This window comes from Gastrolobium bilobum, unplaced genomic scaffold (genome assembly GCF_033153095.1).
Source record: "Gastrolobium bilobum isolate Gb01-03AN ecotype WA unplaced genomic scaffold, APGP_CSIRO_Gbil_v1 utg2184, whole genome shotgun sequence".
Taxonomy (NCBI): Eukaryota; Viridiplantae; Streptophyta; class Magnoliopsida; order Fabales; family Fabaceae; genus Gastrolobium; species Gastrolobium bilobum.
In genome coordinates, this window is record NW_026899222.1 from 740,612 (window position 1) to 761,100 (window position 20,489).

A 20,489-nucleotide genomic window follows, 5' to 3' on the forward strand; every position below is an offset into this window, starting at 1 on the left:
GCAAACACCCCCGACTTCAAATTGTCACATATTGAGCAACATCGGAAGAGCCTATATATAACAAGTTAGGTATTCCTGTAAGTGTCAGTAGCGAGATTAAATTTGTAAGTATGGTACGCTACCCCACGAGTATCTTGTGGACATCGACACTGAAGAACAATGTAACCTGTCACCTAGTGTGACAGCTCCACACGTCTAATCACGTCAACATACGTGGCGGGTGCGTCAGGTATCCTCGTCACATGGCATGGCGGGACTGGAATGCGTCACAAATGATGACAGCACACGTGGAAACTCGTCACTTGGACTGTCGTGAATGGTCCAGAATCCGACGTGGCATCTAGTGACGTCTTGGTCAGTGGCGGGACTTATCTCGTCAGTCAAACCAACGTGTTTGACTGCTCTATTCTGGACAATCTTTCGAAATGTGTTTCATTACGGAGATACTTTTAAAAAATAAACGTAGTACGGAACTTTTGCCGTATCCTCAACGAACAAAACATGTACCATGTCAATGTCATGACAAATAAAAAATCTAAAAAACAACAGATAAGCCTGCCGCGATTTTGAATTATGAAGGTTTAATATAAATTACAATCAAAAGTGTTGTTTCAAGTGATACATACTTGATTTTGCTTAAGAAAAATTTTGAATTTAAGTCATTGTGAATGTAAAAAAATTTCCTTTATGAGAGCTAATCTCACCTAATATGGATATCCTATGCTTGAATATAATTACATGCCTCCCCTGAATATATATGTGATTTATAAAAAAAAGGTTTAATACAAATTACACAAGCCGGGCAATAATGATGAAAAAGAAAAAGAAAACAATCTGTTATAGTATCATATAATATATATATATATATATATATATATATATATATATATATATATAGGGCTTAACATTTCTGCAGCAGCCGTATATAGTGTTATCTATAGCTGACACAGAAAAGTGGACTCCAGCGCTTTTTAAAAAAAAAAAAAAACTCAGGATCCGTTGCCGTATCCTAGGATTCGGACGTGTATCCTTGCTTGCTGTAGGTACAGCAGCTGCAGAAATCATTTTGCCATATATATATATATATATATATATATATATATATATATATATTTTGGTAATGATCATATAATATTTTTTTCTTAGTACGACATTCACAAAATCCACTCAGTAACCCATTATGATCATATTCATTTTTTTAAATGATAATTGTTTGTTTTCAAAATCTATTCGAAAAATAATTTTATTATGGATATTTTTTAACAAAATTTGCTTCTGTATTAATAAGTTAATGATATTATTTCATCTTTTCTATGTAATTAATATTCTAATATATGTGTATAATAATGTTTTTGTCCTAATTATAAAGTTATTGTTTAGTTATTAAATACAGTTTATTATACAATTAATTTTTTAGCCAAATTAGATTTACTCTAGAGCTAATTTTAAACTAGTTTTAATCAAATTTAATATTGAATTTGGTTTATTTTTACATGAATTTATCTCATTAGTTATATCAAATGTTACGTTCTACTGGTTTTGGAATTTCACATCTCCCCTTAACCAAATAAAAAAAAACATTTTTTGTGTGTGGATAAACCATCACATATGCCAACTGAATTACTACTATTTGATAAAAATAAAAAATACATTATTAACATATAGAAAACTTATTTTAGGACGAGTGATATTAATATCGAGAGAGAGATGTACAACCTCTTTTCTTTTACAAATTACAATTATTTTTATGGTTATTAGATAAAAATTAAATCAATGGTTATAAAATAATATTAAATAAAAGTATGTTGATTTGATAATATAATCATAAAAGTTATCGTAAGAGATTATAAGAAAAGAAATGTTGTAAATATAATCTCTTCCTACTAACTATGAATTTTCTTGGTCGTTTTGAGAACGGTAACTAGGTGACAGCACGGCGTTAGGGAGGTATATTTGGGGATGCTTAGAAATAACAAATGATGCTAATTTAATTGGCTCATTCGAGCTGAGCAGAATTATGTCTAGTGGAGCATAACATGGTTTATAAAAAAATAAAATAAAAACGCTTAGATAATAAAAATAGCGCAGAGAAGAAGAGAAGAGTGACAAGTCACAACACCATCAGCATTTTTTGTTTTTGTTTTTGTTTTTGGTTGACATGTGTAGAACCTCCTCCTCATGATTCAATTCTTATGGCATCCCTTCCTTTTTGTTTAAGTACTTAGTACTCTGCTTGTTGCCATCATATCCTTATAAATTGATGATGGCGAAAGAAGGGGCCATTGTCATCGACGAACCCAACTACTGTTGGGAAAATTCGGTTCCCTCAAGCTCGGCTATGCAGCCTTTGTGCGGAAGTCAATCAACAAGATCCTGATCTTGGATCTCGGCAATACATCGGCCTGAACTTCACTAGGTCGAGCAGCGCAGCGGAAAAATCAAAACGAAAAACATGAGAGAGAGAAGAAGAACACAACCAGATTTAGCGTGGGAAAACCTTCTCCAATGAAGAAGTAAAAACCCACGGGACCTAGTCCAGATCAGAAATCCACTATGGAAAAAATGGTTACAAATAATCAAATACACCAATGTGGTGGTTAACTCAACCTCTCCAACAATGGTGATAATCGAACTACCCTAGAGATGTTTCACTCAAACTCTCTCTCTAGAGATCTTTCAAATGCAAAGCATAAAGCCTTGCTCAAACAATCAAATAATTCTCTCAAATTTGTTCTTTCAAATCTGACCTAGCCTCCACCCACAACTAATGAGTATATATAGAGGAGGTGAAAATTAGGGTTAGGGTTTTTAGGAAACCCCTCAAATGGGCTTGGGCTTAGCATTGAAGGAGGAAGCCCAACAAATCTCCCCATCCGACTTCAATGTGTCGGCTTCAGCATCAACCCAGCTCCTTCACAGCAGTCTTCAAATTTTCTTGCTGGAACCGGCTTTGTCATCATGTCGGACCAATTTTGGTCAGTGTGCACCTTGACGAGTTCGAGCTCACCACCTTCCACCACATCCCGGATCCAGTGATACCTCACATCAATATGCTTAGTGCGGGAGTGATAGGTTGAATTCTTCGCAACATGGATTGCGCTTTGATTGTCACAACCGAGCTCGTACTTGTCTTGATCATGGCCGAGTTCCATGAGGAACTTCTTCATCCACAACATCTCTTTGCTTGCCTCAGTAGCGGCAATGTACTCAGCCTCAGTTGTCGATAGTGCAACACATTTCTGAAGTCTTGATTGCTAAGAGAAAGCTCCTCCGGCAAATCTCATCATGTATCCCGTCGTCGACTTCCTCGAGTCGAAATCTCCCCCTAAATCAGAATCTGAGTATCCTTGCAACTCGGCTTTGCCTTCTCCAAATCAGAGACATAAGTCGGTCGTACCTCAGAGGTACTTGAAGATCCACTTCACTGCTTCCCAGTGCTCTTTGTCGGGGTTTGATAAATACCGGCTTACCATTCCAACAACATACGCCAAGTCGGGTCTAGTGCAAACCATTGCATACATCAAGCTTCCGACGACGGATTGGTAAGGGACCTTCATCATTTCATCTTTGTCTTCATCAGATCTCGGACATTGCTTCTGGTTTAGCTTTATGTGTCCGGCTAGGGGGTGCTCACTGTTTTGGCTTTGTCTATGCTAAATCTCTTCAAAATCTTCTCAATATATTTCTCTTGACTCAGCCACAGTAGCTTCTTCTGTCTATCTCGGATGATCTTGATTCCAAGAATCTGCTTTGCAGGGCCGAGGTCCTTCATTGCGAAGGACGAGCTCAACGCCTTTTTCAGGGCGACTATCCTCGATTTTTCTTTCCCTACAATAAGCATGTCGTCAACATATAACAACAAAATCAAAAAATCTCCTGCCTCATACCTCTTCACAAATACGCAGTGGTCGGCTTCAGTCTTCTCAAACTTATGATCAGTCATGAATGATTCAAACTTCTTGTACCACTGCCGAGGTGCTTGCTTCAAGCCATAGAGGCTCTTCTTCAACCGACATACCAAGTCTTCTTGGTCTGGAGCTTGGAATCCTTCAGGTTGCTCCATATATATTTCTTCTTCTAAGTCACCGTGAAGAAATGCCGTCTTCACGTCCATTTGTTCTACCTCGAGGTCCATTGAAGCCGCCATGGCTAACACGGTTCGGACCGAGGTCATTTTCACCACAGGAGAAAAAATCTCCTCAAAATCAACTCCTTTCTTCTGATTGCAGCCTTTCACTACAATTCAGGCTTTGTATCTCGGCTTTTGCCCGTTCTCTTCATTCTTAATCTTGTAGACCCATTTGTTTTTCAAAGCTCGTCTACCTTTAGGCAACTCAGTCAGCTCATAAGTCTGATTCTCGTGTAGAGACTTCATCTCGTCCTGCATTGCCTTTTTCCATTCTTCTTTCTCTGAGCTCGTCACAACCTCATCATAACTTTGAGGCTCACCGTCTTCAGCAATAACGGTGTATTCATCGGATGGGTATCTTGTAGAGGGTCTTCTTTCTCGAGTTGGATATCTCGGCTGTTCTTCAGCTTGAGAACCCGGTTCATCAATTTCATCCCGGATCTCATCATCAACTCGAACCTCAATGTCTTGGTCATCTTCAGCATGTTGCTGGTCATCACTTTCTTCATTCTCTTGATTTTCTCCCCCTGCTTCAGCTCGGACAGGAGGGATGGGTTCTTTATGTCTGACAGTAACCCGGACTTTGGGCTTCGAGATGTCATGAATGTTCTCATGCTCATGAAAGATCACATCTCGGCTTCTCACGATCTTCTTATTGATTGGATCCCAAAGTCGGAACCCGAACTCACATCTCGGCGAACCAAGATAAATGCATTCTTTAGTCTTTGCATCAAGTTTGGCCCTTTCATCTTTAGGGATATGCACGAAAGCTCGGCATCCAAACACTTTCAATTGATTATAGGCCGCTTTCCGACCTGTCCAGACTTTTTCTGGAATTTCTCCTTCAAGTGGCCGTGATGGCGAGAGGTTGATTAAGTCAACAACTATTTTTACGGCTTCTCCCCAGAATGATTTCGGCAATCCGGCATTAGATAACATGCTTCGTACCTTTTCTTCAATTGTTCTGTTCATCCTCTCAGCCAGTCCATTTAACTGTGGAGTCTTGGGGGGCGTCTTCTCAAGTCGAATCCCGGACGTTCTGCAGTATGCATCAAATGGGCTGCAATACTCACCACCATTATCAGATCGGACCACCTTTAATTTCTTGCCAGTCTCCCTTTCAACCATTGCATGGAATTCTTTAAATGATTGGAGTACCTGGTCTTTAGACTTCAACAAATATACCCACACTTTGCGGGAATGGTCATCTATAAATGAAACAAAGTACTGAGCTCCTCCAAGGGATTTTTTCGACATGGAGCAGACATCAGTATGGACGAGGTCAAGAATATACCTGCGTCGTCTAGGTTGATCCGGTTTCACAAAAGAAACTCGGTGCTGCTTTCCAGCTAGGCAATGCGTGCAACTCTCCAACGCTTGGCCTTTCAACCCGGTCAGTAATCCTTTCTTGTTCAGGATCTGTAGCCCTTTCTCGCTCATGTGGCCGAGGCGCTTGTGCCATAGCTCCAAGCTAGGTTCATCTCGAACAGAATTGGCTTCTCCGCCATTGATCTTTCCTTGCATCACGTACAAGGAGCCTTCTTTCTTACCTCGGGCCACGACCAAGTTTCCCTTGGCCAGCTTCCATCTAACACTACCAAAGTAGTTCACTAACCCGGCATCATCAAGTTTGCCTACCGAGATTAGGTTCAAACGCATGTCAGGAACATGCCTCACATCTTTCAACACAAGTCGGCACCCGACATCCGTGGTCAGAGTTACATCAACGACACCAACAATCTTGCTGGTCACTTGATTTCCCATCTTCACGACTCCAAAATCACCATCTCGATAAGAGGAGAAAAACCTTTGTGTGGAGTAACGTGGAAGGAGGCACCAGAGTCAACAATCCAGGTGGAGTCATCATATGCAACATTCAAATAATTATCCTCACCAAGGAGGAATATCTCGGCATCAGGGTTGGCAGTCACCGCAGTGGTGCTCTTATCTTCCCTCTTCTTGGGAATAATCTGATCCGGCTTCACAGAGCCATTCTTCTCGTCATTCTGCAGGGTCCAACAGTCTGGCTTCTTATGGCCTGTCTTTCCACAGTAAAAACACTTCAACTTGTATTTCGGCTTTGACAACTGATTCACAATACCTTTGTAGGTGTTCAGGTGTTCAATCATGCTCATGCCGTCCTTGTATTCAAGCTTAACAAGTCGGCGAACCAGGTGTGCTTTGTTCCTGGGAGTCTTCTTCTGAATCATGAACTCTAATTTCGTCCACAACTCATACGCGTTCGTGATTTCGGACACGTGCTCAAAGAGGCTTTTATCAATATATTTCCTGATCGTGGCTACCGCCTTCCGACTCAGGATCTCCCACTCCTTATCTGTCTTGCCTGCTGGTCTCTCATCTAGGATAATGGGCTCATGTAGATCTTTGCAGTAGAGATGATCTTCCATCATCGGTCTCCAATATGTGAAATTATCTGCGGTCAACTTGAACATATCTCCATCATGAGTTATGCCACTGGTCTCCATCTCGTCTCCCTCAGAACCCGTCGAACCCGAGCTCTGATACCACTGTTGGGAAAACTCGGTTCCCTCAAGCTCGGCTATGCAGCCTTTGTGCGGAAGTCAATCAACAAGATCCTGATCTCGGATCTCGGCAATACATCGGCCTGAACTTCACCAGGTCGAGCAGCGCAGCGGAAAAATAAAAACGAAAAACAGGAGAGAGAGAAGAAGAACACAACCAGATTTAACGTGGGAAAACCTTCTCCAATGAAGAAGTAAAAACCCACGGGACCTAGTCCAGATCAAAAATCCACTATGAAAAAAATGGTTACAAATAATCAAATACGGTGGTTAACTCAACCTCTCCAACAATGGTGATAATCAAACTACCCTAGAGATGTTTCACTCAAACTCTCTCTCTAGAGATCTTTCAAATGCAAAGCATAAAGCCTTGCTCAAACAATCAAATAATTCTCTCAAATTTGTTCTCTCAAATCTGACCTAGCCTCCACCCACAACTAATGGAGTATATATAGAGGAGGTGAAAATTAGGGTTAGGATTTTTAAGAAACCCCTCAAATGGGCTTAGGCTTAGCATTGAAGGAGGAAGCCCAACAACTACCACTACGATGTTTTTCTCAGTTTTAGGGGCTCAGATACCCGCTACACCTTCACTGGTAATCTCTATAATGCTTTGCGCCTCAAGAGATTCAAGACCTTCATGGCTGAGGTTGGATTGAAGAGTGGCGACCAAATCGTATCCTCTATTCTTGATGCAGTCCAAGAATCAAGGATTTCCATTGTTGTTCTTTCCGAGAACTATGCAGATTCCGGGTGGTGTCTTAGTGAACTAGTCAAGATCCTTGACTGTACAAAGGAGAAGAACCAACTGGTTTTGCCAATCTTCTACGATGTGGATCCCTCCGATGTAAGGCGTCAGACAGGTACTTATGAACATGCCATGGCTAAACTGGAACATCGGTTCGGAAAAGACTATGAGAAACTGGAGAGATGGAGGTCAGCTTTGTCTGAAGTCGCCAACATGTCTGGATGGCATTTCAAAATTGGGTACGGGTTTGTTTACTTTCCAACAACTCTAATTATCGTTTCAAAAAGTGAACTTGCCCGGATATGAAGCGTCTGAGTTCGAGTCTCGTGTGGGAGAAAATGGTCGGTCACTCCTTGTGATGGGTCTAAGTGTGTAACAATGCTCGAATGACTAGAGGGGTAATAGATGAACTGGTGAATATATATATAATTTTTGTTTTTTGTTTTTGACTCTCTTAGATAAAGGTTTTGTTTTGTATTTGGTGTAACAATCTGTGTCTTTGTGTTAGATTGATTACGCAAGCTCAATTTTATTATACCGTACTAGTAATTCTGATTAGTAGAAAGAAAACGAAAACTCTGCATGAATGAATTCAAAGGAAAGGTCTTTTACTTTTGTAGGTACTGTGGCTACGAATATGAACTTATCCAAGAGATTGTGGAACAAGTCACCCGAAGCTTGCCCCGCTACGATGTTTTTCTCAGTTTTAGTGGAAAAGATACCGGCTACTCCTTTAGCTGTTTTCTCTATAATGCTTTGCGACACGAGGGATTCAAAACCTTCATGAATAACGAGCGATTGGAGGACGTGGACCAAATTTCAGAATCTCTTATTAAAACAATTGAAAAATCAAGGCTTTCAATCATTGTTTTTTCTCAAAACTATGCATGTTCCTCCTTGCGTCTTGATGAACTTGTCGTGATCCTTGACTGTATGAAGAGGAAAAACAGATTGGTCTGGCCAATCTTTTACAAAGTGGAACCGTCGGATATAAGGCATCTAAGAAATAATTATGGCAAAGCCATTGAAGCACATGAAAATAGGCTAGGAAAGGACTCCAAGAAGGTGCAGGAATGGAGGCTAGCTTTGTCTCAAGTTGCCAACTTGAAAGGATGGCACTTGAAATCCGGGTACATGATACACTTTCAATTACTTTTTGCTTAAGTTTTATAATTAATGTCTATTTTGGTAGAACTAGTTGTTAAAAATATGATTCTGAATTACTCAGTATATATATACATCGTTCATAAAAACCTGTGAACCGTTAAATTGGAATTCAATTCTTATAATTATTGTTTGAAATGTGACTTTGTTAACAAGGAATGTTATTGGAGACACGGCTTAGTTTTGTTTCCAATTTTAGTGCGATTTGTTATTTTGGGTGATAATTTATATTGGTGAAGATTAACGAGTCAAGCTTAATTTTATTATTTTTGGTGAAATAAATTCTGAGTAGCAGAAAGAAAATGGAATGTATGAATGAATTAAAAGGCCGTGTACTTCTGCAGGTACGAATATGAACTTATCAAAAAAATTGTGGATTGTGCCCTTAAAATTTAAAATGGCTTGTCATACCAAGTCCTCGTCGATGTGAGAACTGATCAATTCAACAGGTGGTTTTATAAGCGGTCGTCGCCGGCTCAGAAATGGAAAGATGTTTTAGACGCTTGTCATGTACTTAGGACAATAGGAGTTTCGGGATAGTGTATAAATAAGCCCGAGGACCATTAGCTATTTAGCTGGAGGCTTGAAATACTCGAAGTCGCAACACATTCTCAGAAGGATCCCTCTAGTCATTTCTGCTTTCATTTAGCAATTTTACTTGTAACAATTTTATTTTACTTCAAGATTAATTTAGATTCTTCATCTTTCTTTACCTTATTTTGCCTTTACTTCCTGTTTCTACTTGGACTTCATTAATCTCTTATCTGTTTCATTTACATTATTAGTTTCCCTGTTGCTTCACTCATTTTTTATTCTTGATCATACACAATTTTCAATTGAATATAGAGGAGGCAATTGCCTTCCTCGAATAGAACTCTGGAATTATTTGCCAATTCCAGTTCCAAATTAAAAATCGATTTTAAAAGAAGAAAATTGATTCGGTTTGAAAACCAAACTATTTAAATCAGTTCGGTTCAGTTTTTATTAAACTGATTATGAACCGCTCCGTGCACACGCCGGAAAATAAATACTACATACTAAAGAGTTACATGCCTTTCACCAAAGAGATTGTAATATCCAGCGGCCTATAACTCTTCCAGTTGTGAACATGTGTCGATTGCTTCTTATTTAGTTTAAAATTTTTGGTATTTTTTTTTTTTTTTTATTTCCAAATGGAAGTATCGTGAAGCAACAACCCTGAAAAAGAAGTATCTCAAGTTTTGTTTGACTTTCTGAGAGAATATCAACTAAATCCCATCCGCACAATGAGGGGGGGTTCACTGGGTAATGTTAAATATTTTATCATTTTCAATTCATTAAAAATAAGGTGATATAATAAGGTGGAGAAAAGTCTCAAAGGAAAAGACGAAATAGGAGTCAACACTCAAACCGCGTGGATCCCATGTTCTCTTAGGTGGTGTTTGGTTGAGGAGTTTGCCATTGTTTTCCATCAAAGTGATTCTTAGATACTTGGTTGTCCAAGTTTGGTTCACTGATTTCATGTTTGTTACCCATCAATGTCACTTCCCTAGGCAAACTGGTTTCTGTGTTAAAAAGCATGAATTTCACTGTTGAAGAAAGCAATTGAGGAGGTGGTATTCAGGAAAAAATCTGAGAAGTTATTAAAGCATAAGAATACAATGACACAATTACCCATCACATAATATACTATGTACACACAATGGAAACTCACTTTTAAAAATAGTAAAAGAAAAAAAGGGTACTTTAGTATTTTCAAACAATTTTCCCATCAATATTCTATCTTCAACCAAACATACACTTAAAAAATTTAACCCAATTTTCCCGGTAAACTTTTGGCGAACCAAACAACTTTTTTTACATTTTCCTACCAAAATCATTTTCCTACTCATTCTATTTCCCCAGTAAAAAAAAATTTCTCCTGAACCAAACACCCCCTTACTGAAAACACGGAAAAATAATAAATTTATATTATCTCTGTGTTTATGATTATTTTCTTCCTGAAAATATGCTCCTCTTGAGTATGCCAATTTTTATGTTATGTATGTAATGAGAGTTTTTCGTTACTCCAAGTACTTACATAAGTTACATTCTTTCCAAAAATATAAAAATTTGGGACTTAAAAGAAAATAACAATAAAAATATGTACTCAGATAAAATAAAAAATTTCCTATTTGTAAAAAACGAGCAGTGAACTATGCTAAAAAAAAAAAAAAAAATCCGCAGTTGTGACTACTGGCGGCGCTGTTCATGATGCCGTTCGAACGGTACGATATTTTTCTGAGTTTTAGTGACCAAGATAAGCGTTACACATTCACCGGTACTCTGTATAACGCTTTGCGTAACAAGAGAATCAAGACATTCTTCATAGATGATGATAAGCTGCTACTCCAGCGTGGCGACCAAATCTCACCCTCTATTCTTAAAGCAATTGAAGATTCAAGGGTTTCAATTGTTGTTCTCTCCGAAAACTATGCATCTTCCACGCGCTGTCTTGATGAACTTGTCAAGATCCTTGACTGCATGAACACAATTGGCCAACTGGTTTGGCCCATCTTTTACAGAGTAGAACCACACATGGTAAGGAATCAAAGAGGTAGCTATGGTGAAGCCATCGCTGCATTAGAAAAAAAATCCCCAGATTACGCTGAGAGAGTGCAGAAATGGAGGGAAGGCTTTGTCTACAGTCGCCAGCTTGGCCGGATGGTCTTTTGGAACTGGGTATGTAATAAAATAAAAAAATTCAAATTTCAAATACTTTTACTTGATCAAGTTCAATACTTCTGATTAGTAAATAATAAAACCATTGGTTGTGTTTGAATAGACTACACTTAATGAATTTAAAAGCACTTGTGCTTGCGTAGGTACGAATATGAATTGATCGATAGGATTGTGGAATCAGCCGTCCAATCCTTGCCTCGGTATGATGTTTTTCTCAGTTTCACTGGGGAAGATACCCGCCACTCCTTTGCGCCGGGACGGATTCAAAACCTTTATGGATGATGAGGTATTGATGGGTGGGAATGAAATTTCACAAACTCTTATCCAAGCGATTGAAAAATCAAGGCTCTCAATTGTTGTTTTCTCTGAAAACTATGCATATTCCTCGTGGTGTCTCAGTGAACTTGCCAAGATCGTTGAGTGTATGAAGATGAAGAACCAGTTAGTTTTGCCGATATTTTACAAAGTGGAACAGTTGGATGTAAGGAATCAAACAAAAAGTTATGGTGATGCCATGTCTGCACATGAAACAATGTTCGGAAAGGAATCTCAGAGGGTGCAGAAATGGAAGTCAGCTTTGTCTCAAGTCGCCGGCTTGATTGGATTGCATATCAAAAGAGAACGAGTACGTACTGCAGTATGCTTTTAATTACTTATAGCTGATGAATTTGCATAATCAATGTCTACTAATTCTTGTCCTTAATTAATAATATGCGACTATTAATTACTTAATATTGACCTCCTTCTTGACCATTAGTAACAATGTCAAATGAGAAATCTTTCTTGTTGGATATACATGCATGGGGTATATGTGTTGTTAAAGTGATAAATAGGTTGTTTCTGTTTCCCTTAATATAAGAGATATCGTGTCCTCTTGTCAGAGCTTGAGACTTGGGAAAAAAAAATGTATGAGAAAAATCCGCCAGTGCTCCAATGATTAATTAGGTTTCTAAATCGATTGAAAAAAAAATGTTCTGTTTTCAGTTTTACTGAAGTTTTCTATTTTGTGTGGCAATCTGTTTTTACCCGTCAAATTTAATTTTATTATTTTGATTAAATAAATTCTTATAAATAGAAGGAAGGCAAAATTGTGCATGAATGAATTAAATGATCTTGTATTTTGTAGGTACGAACATGAATTTATCGAAAAGATCGTGAAAATGGCCATCGATGGTCAAAAGAACTTGGTACAAACTACCAAGTCCTTGCTCTAATGTCAACTAGCTAGAAGAAAGCCATACATAAAAGTGCCATTGAAGCCAGAACCGATTCCACACAAAAATGCTGTAATTTTTTTTTTTAGTAAAATGCTGCAATTTTACTTCAAGATTAATTCAGGTTCTTTATCTTTCTTTCCAGTATTTTGCCTTTACTCCTTGTCTTTAATTATATGCATTTCTTTATTTATTATTTTACTTGTCTCGTTACACTATTGCTTCAGCATTGTTTATTCTTTGATCATGCACTCGAAAGCTGCATATATATATATATATATATATATATATATATATATATATATATATATAGTTCAATTGAATCTAGAGGAAGTAATTCCCTTCCAAATTGGCATTTTAATTAATGAGAAACACTCACGCGTGAGAACTGAAGTCACTTTTAGAATTGAAGATGAACACAATTTCTAATTTAAGAATTCTTGAAACTGATCAAATTTGCAAAAACAACAGTTGCCAAAGCTGTCAATAACTTGACAGATGATCAAATGTTTTTCCACAAACATTAGATTCTATGTCTTAAATCAATACGCTCCACTTGTTCTTGAAATGAATAATAAGCATGTAATTACAACAAAATCAATTATAGTTGAACCAAAAGATTAACCTCGTAAAATTTATGGCAAGTTTCAAGAAAGAAGCTAGACACAGTTGTTTTCAAGGGTGAGGAAACAGGAAAACGATCTTCTTCAGGAAGCTATACTATTGCTAATCTTGAGGTTACCGTCCCAAAAGCTACCAATGGAGAACTTGTAACATATACCCTTCAAATGAAGGCACATTTGAAATTGGAGAAATAATGTATGTTCCACTATACATATTTTCAGTGAGGGTATCCCGTGACTCTATTTATGTCTTGTTGGCCTCATTTAATATAGTAAAATAAAATAAGTTCAAATATAAAAAAGTTTAGTCTACATATCCATTTATATTGTATTAGTTATTTTAATAAATAAAATAATTATTTAAATAATAAATAGTATTAACTTATTTATTATTATTATTTTAATTTTTGATATGTATTGAAAGTTTAAATAAATTAATAGACTTTGGGCAAACCTTTTAACTTTTAAATATAAATCATGCTTATAATTTTATTTTATTTTTGGTAAATCTTTTTTATCATATATAGGTTAAGCCAGATTCAACATTTTATACCGTGTTATTTATTTAGGGAAAAAATATTTGTCATTTTAAATTTTAAATAACACAACTTTATATTATTTTTAATGGAACTATATTGTTTTGGTGTACGTGATCTTGCATTGTCTCTCATCCACTTTCTTTTTTGTTTAATTTTATAGAAAAGAAAAAATATAAAAAAATACCAAAAACACACTAAAATAATATAATTTTATTAAAAATGACATAATTTTATCATTTAAAATTACAAACACTTAACCCTTTATTTAAACTAAAATGTAGCTCGGTCAATAGATTCACACCCCTAGTTTTCACTAAATGCAAAATAAAGCTTAGGGTTTAGACTGCTGCTTTAGTTGCTTTATATAAAAGGTTTTATACTTATGCAGTTATTGAGAAGAAAAAAAAAAGCTTCCCCTTACTCTTTAAAAAATATGTCGAACCATTTGCTTTTTTTTTTGTTTTTTAAGTGGAGTCCGCTAGAATTGAAGATGATATCCCTTGTATAAAAGGGAACAGTGAACATTTTGCCACGCCTGACAAAATAATTTACCAGACTGCCACGCTAACAGTAAATTTTGTCAAAATACCACGCGGCATATTTCACTACACTGTGTAGCGAAATATGTTTGCATATAATTCGCTACACAGTGTAGCGAAATATGCTATAACAACCCTCATTAGTAAATTAAGAGAAAAGAAATTAATTAGGTGTTTAATTAAATTAAACACTTATTCAAGGAAATTATGTGAGATAAATTATTAGATTAAAATAATAATTAATAAGATATTACAATCATACAAGTGTAATAGGATTCAAATATAATTATTTGATATGATTAAAAATATGAATGTCATTAAGGTGTAAGTATGGTGATTAGACATAATAAGCCTAAATATGGATTAGAATGTATAATTAAATAGTTTAGAAAAATTAGTGGGTTCAAAGTATTTTTAATTTAATTAAATGGGGCTTAAATTAATTAAAAAAAATAAGTCAAACTCGGTTAATTACTAACCAATAAGATGAGTTTTGATTTGATAAAAGTCAAGGTAATGTATATAAATACACTTAGTGGTAATTCTTAGTCATAGACGATGTTGTCTCTTTTTCTCTCAAGTTACGTTGCTTTCTTTTTTATAAAAAGATTAGGAAAGTTGTTTTTTTAAAATAAAAAAGGTCAAGACTTATAATAATGGACCAATAAGAATGCTTGTTTGAAAGTCAAAAAGTTTGGAATTTTAAACTTGGTCACTCTTCCATAGAAAAGTATTAGAAGGTTTAAAGAATGGACCAATAGGATGAGGAGTTGAAAGTCAAGGCTTGTATAAAATAAAACTTATGTATTACTTGACCATCAAAGTAGAAGTCGTCTCTCTTTCAATATCCTCTACGACTTCTTGCTTCTTTTCCTTTCCGTGAGGCATCTTAGAAAAAGGGCAAGGGAGAACTTGAGGAATGAGTCACCATTTCATCTAGACTCCAACATAGAAAAGGTAACTTAGCACCTCACCATCCTAACCCACAATTTATCTAACCTTGGGAAGCTTTTAATATCTTCTTTTCCTCTTGGCAGCAGCGCCTGTACTAGGAATGGAAGGAGGAAATGGATTAACTTGTTGATTCTAAGCTTAGGGAAGTCGTCAATAGTTATTGATTAGGTTATCTAAGGTATTAAACCTTCTCTTCATTGATTAAATTCTTAGAAGTGATGATGGTATTCATGATATAGTGCTGTTATGATGTGTTTTAAATTAAGTATTTGATCGGTTAGATGTTAGGTTATTGTTTGTTATGTTGTTTGAAGCTTGTTTATGCATGAAATGGTAAAAAAAATAAAAATATGGGCACCTTGTAAACACAAAGGAAGTTTCAGCTATAGTATGACTAAGTGGTGCCAACCATGTGTTTGTTAGATTGTCTAAAAGAAACATTGATTTCAAGTGATTGTTTGATGATTGCTTTAATTAAATTAATAGTGAATTTATGAAGAAAGACTATAGAATCCTTTGTAGGCCAATTCGGCCAAGTAAAATAAATTACATAAGACATATTTTGATCTTGTTTTATGTGTGTGTGTGACTAAAAATATATATTAGAAGGTTACTTATCATGAAACAAGTTGGTATTAATGTAGTGAAGTTGATAGAATTCTCAATTTGTCATATAGTTACTATTTGGTAATGGTAGTTTAAATATGGACATGATGTGTTTGATTAATTTTGCATATGAATTCATGTTCAATGATTGGTTAAAGATTGATGAGTATAAAGAGTAAAGTGTAGAGGTGGTGAGAAGATCCTTGAAACTCTATAAGTTCCAATCGGCTATTTCATGGAAGTGAATGGAATTATGTTGTCATTAAGCTAAATGGTGTTGGAGGTTCCTTGAATATGATGTAAGCGATTGAAAGCTTGAAAGAAAATTATGGAATCACTAAATAGGTCAATCGACCATATAGTGCAAGAGTGATGAAGAATGATTATTGATCATGTAGGTATGCTTAAAGAATGCTTGTTTTATGATATAAAAGTTGATAAATTGTGGGGAACTTACATGGGCACATTTAGGCTATACATGTATTTTGGCCATTGAATGGTGTTAATTAATATTATGAGTGTGTGATGTTCCTTTGCAATTGTTAGTAAAATGAAGCATTAATTAACTAAGTTGAAATGGTAAATCCATGAGTATATGTATATGTAACTATTCGACCAATATGTATTACATGGCTAAGGAAATTGATGTTAGTTTTATGTCAAGTTAATGGAACTATAGTGTGTGAATGCTTTCACAAGAGTTAAGCTAATTAAACTTGATGAAATTATATATGTATGATTTTGGTTAGTAAGAGAAATGAATTAGAATGAGCTTATATGAATTGTTTGTCTATGTTTTGTGGACCGTAACAGTGTATGTAAGTCTTAATGAGATAAAAATATGTATGGGTATTAGTGGTTGAACTAACCGGTTAAGGGTCTATTATGACTTGTGAATTAAGAGTAAGACCTAGTATGCCATGAATTGTAATAAATAAAGGAATGTTGGAATCACTAAGTTAATGAACGTTTGTAACCGAAAGAATATTGGTTACTTAAATAAATAATATAATAAACTGTCATTAACGATACGTTAATTATGGTAACAGTGAAAAGCAAGAGGTGTGAATCCCAGAAATTCGAACCCTGTGAGACGGACTACACGTGGATAGCTAAGTTCATAGTCTTTGTGTAAAACAAGTTATAGAAACGGAAAGCATTCAGGTAAGCTTTCGGTTTAGGAGTTTTCTCAGCCTTTTTGTTCCGCCATGATCAGTGGCGATTATGGTTTCCGTATGGATATACTTGTTGCTAATATTGATACTTTGCGTAGTTGCATTCATATAGTGCATGCATATGATATTATTTATGTTATGATAAGTTAATATGATATGATCTTCAATGAAATAAAGCCTTGGAAGTGTAAGTTATGGTTTCTGAACAGAGGAAACATTTATGGATATGATCACGGTGTACATAAGGTATAGCCGAGGAAACTTTAGTTCTCTGATCATTATGAGTATGCTATTGAATATGATACGATATTACGAATATAAGATGAAAGCCTTATTTATACATAAGACATGAACATACTTAAGATTAATAAGAAAGTACGTTATAAGAATAAATGAGAATTATCAGAAAAGATATATGATACAAAAATTCTAATATGGATTATATGGTGTTATCTATGTCTTGGTACTTGATATTCTCTTGCAGGAAGTTGACTCTTGGGTGGAGATTGCTCCACAAACCCCAAGTTTATTGAGATTCATTCTCACCCCGCGTTATGGGGACATATTTCAGGTATCGCAGCAGTTGACGATCGTTCTCGGGGCAAGAGGCCCGTGGTTGATGAGTAGATCTGAGCATAGATGTTGCCTGCTTATTTTGGGAGTCTGTTGTATATATACGTTACATTGTGATCTGGTTATTTGATATCTTGTCGATGCATGGTTATTAGCTGGGCTTTTTGAGAGGCTATACTAGCCTATGTACAGATGTATATAGTCTATGTAGCACCGATACGACACGCGACACGTGACACGACACGACACGACACTCCGACACATCAATTCTAAAAAATTATGGATTTTGACACATTGGGACATGTTTTAATATTAAATAATTTTTTTTAATTTATATAGTGTATATTTCATTTAATATTTAATAATTTAACAAAAAAAGAAACAAAATTAATAATACCCATCAATGTAACACCCCGTATATATCTGGTAATGTTATCACTATCGTATTAAGCTGCGCTTAATTAAAAATGCGGAATATCTTTTTCTTTTCAATTATGATGTCATTAATCATTACCAACTTGATTACTTAACCATTTTCAAAACATCGCCTGTATGTACATTGCAATAAACAGCTAACTGAAATACCTCATTAATTAAAATAACATAAGTATGTCTCTAGTCACGGAGCTACAACATGTAGATCGAACCAACTAGCAGTTTATACAACTCAACTCAAAAGTACTAATAACATAGTGGCATGGACAACTCTCATGCTCACCCAAATAAGGCAACAAAGCCCAACATCAGTCTCAACTCAAATAATCATAAATGACAGAAAACATAAACAGCATCCAATCCAGTCATGCCAGCATAAAATGAATAGCACTAAACATCAACTAAGCTTTGGCCTCCTACCGCCAGAGGCATCAGTCCCAATACTACCTGAACCTGAAATAAGCATTCGCCAAACGTGGGGTGAGATCTCTAAACAAGAAATCTCAGTAAGGCAAGGGGTCCTCAAGGATCTTCCACCCCAAGCTCACTTACATGTGCAATATAAGTTCAAAAGCAGTTTATCATCATCAGTTCTAAAATAGTGCAATGCAGCAGATAATCATGTCATGTGTGTCAATTCTATTATACTGGCCAGAGAAATGCAGGAGTTATATACGTCTAATACCCACACATAGTGCAAGACGCCACTTGCATCCACCCCGGATCACCGTCTTGTATGATGCCACATACTCAGGCTTACCGTCAAGATGGAACAACACATGCATATTAAAAGCCATTACACATAAAGCTCAACAACATTTCGAATATTCAAAGCATGTAACACAGCATGCATATAACCATACCCCCATGGGACATGGTGGAACCACAACATGGCTAAACCGAGGACACGAAAGCTTACCTCTCAAGCTATCCGTCAAAACCAAGAGTCCACACTGGCCCAAGGTCACCAAACAACATAATCACAGTCTGTATATAACAGGAATATCATCAATAACCATACTTTAAAGGTTCATTTCATTATGACAACATTTCCTTATTCGTTTATGTCTTTTCTAGATCATAATTATCAAGCACTAAGTCCCTTAATGAAAGGTATCACTGTTTCTATAACACCTCACAATTTGAAATTAAGTATTTAAGCCATTAAGTGTGTAATCAAGTGATGGATTAGTGAAAATCCTAAAGATTAAGCCAAAATACAAAGAAAGGGCAAAACGGTAATTAGCCAACACGCAACCCTAGGAAGATAAAAATTGAGTAGAAGGTCTCAGATGGTAAAAATAACCCTGGAAATGGGTTCAGAACGAAAAATTGAGTGGATGGGCAAGTTTCAGAAAAATCAGTGAATAGTGTTTTTCGCGGGTAAAAATATCGCGTTACGATTGCACCGTAAAACGTGCCAGTTGAATTTTGAGCTCTAGGTTTCAAATATGAGTTAAAAATGGTCTAATGAGTTAGGAAATATGATTTCTTATAATATTCGATGAAATTAAGACAGTTTGGGGAAGCGTGCCAATGGCGCGCGTAATAGCTTAAAACAGTGTTTTCTCCGAACGAATGGAGGACTCTTAATTCATCTGATCAAGCCTAATTAAAGGGGAATAGTTAATGTTAAAAATTTGAGTTTCTAAATAGGTTGTGAATTTACGGACGTTTAGTGGAATCGGAGGAAAATTCGGATTAGTTTTAAATCGCGTGAGGTGGCGGTGGGACCCACCCCACTTAAGTGACTTAAGCCACATGTGCTTGGCACTATTCATGCATCACTTTCCTCCCTTCTTCTTCGTGAAACCCGCAGCCCCCTCCCCCAAAAACCCCATTTGCATTCAAATTTTCTTTTCACCATAACTTGATCATTTCTTAACCAAATCAAGTGATTTTTGTGTTGAAATTTGTTGGAAACAACCTTCTAAACACATTGGTACCACTCTTGAGCCTTGAAACCATGTATTTGGGGAGATATTGGCCATTTACAGCCACGAAATTTTGGAGAAAAAATGGTTGTCCATGGAGCTTTTTGATCTTCCATTGCTTGGAGGAGTCTTGGGTTAGCTTCTAGCCTTTGTTGTGAGTATGTTTCCATCCCATTTACATGGTTTAATTGTGATTGAATTTTTGGAAACCTAAAGCTTGATTTGATGATGTGTTGTGTTAGAGAGCTCAATTTGAAAATGTGTATTAGATGATAATGTGTTAGAATGATGTATTAGAGCTAGAAATGCGATGAAATTTATTGGTGAAAATTGATGAATTTAACTTAGAAAAATTTGATGATCATGATTTTGGACTTGTGAATTTTGGTGTTGAGACTTGTTTGATGAATTGTGGCATGATGGTATGATGATATAATAGGTTGTATGAAGGTTGGAATGATTAAAGTTGTATGGAAATTCCTTGGAATGCCATAGGTTAAAATTCGATTCTTTGAGGAAAGATTGAGGAATTGATGTTGAAAAATGAATTGGATAATGATTTGTGTAGTTATATGGTGCTTAGATGGGTTGTGTTGTGCTTGGAGAGTGTTGG

The 20,489-nt window shown here is 36.1% G+C and overlaps 1 protein-coding gene, 1 long non-coding RNA gene and 1 pseudogene across 3 annotated transcripts; all 3 read left to right on the forward strand.

Moving 5' to 3' along the window:
* Nucleotides 1-247: 247 nt before the first annotated feature.
* On the forward strand, nt 248-8,980 carry LOC133288482 (disease resistance protein RUN1-like). Its single transcript, XM_061486238.1, has 4 exons — nt 248-312; nt 7,195-7,659; nt 8,041-8,550; nt 8,929-8,980. The coding sequence occupies exons 1-4, from the start codon at nt 248-250 to the stop codon at nt 8,978-8,980; spliced, it is 1,092 nt and encodes a 363-aa protein (XP_061342222.1).
* Nucleotides 8,981-10,816: 1,836 nt separating this feature from the next.
* LOC133288483 (disease resistance protein RPV1-like) lies at nt 10,817-12,498 on the forward strand (annotated as a pseudogene).
* A 2,530-nt stretch (nt 12,499-15,028) lies between these two features.
* On the forward strand, nt 15,029-17,802 carry LOC133288517 (uncharacterized). Of its 2 annotated transcripts, none has more exons than XR_009748368.1 (4): nt 15,029-15,156; nt 15,237-15,331; nt 16,809-16,923; nt 17,506-17,802. It is a non-coding gene; the product is annotated as an uncharacterized LOC133288517 (long non-coding RNA). The 2 variants fall into 2 exon arrangements; XR_009748367.1 differs by having other exon boundaries at nt 15,030-15,156; nt 15,240-15,331.
* Nucleotides 17,803-20,489: the final 2,687 nt, after the last annotated feature.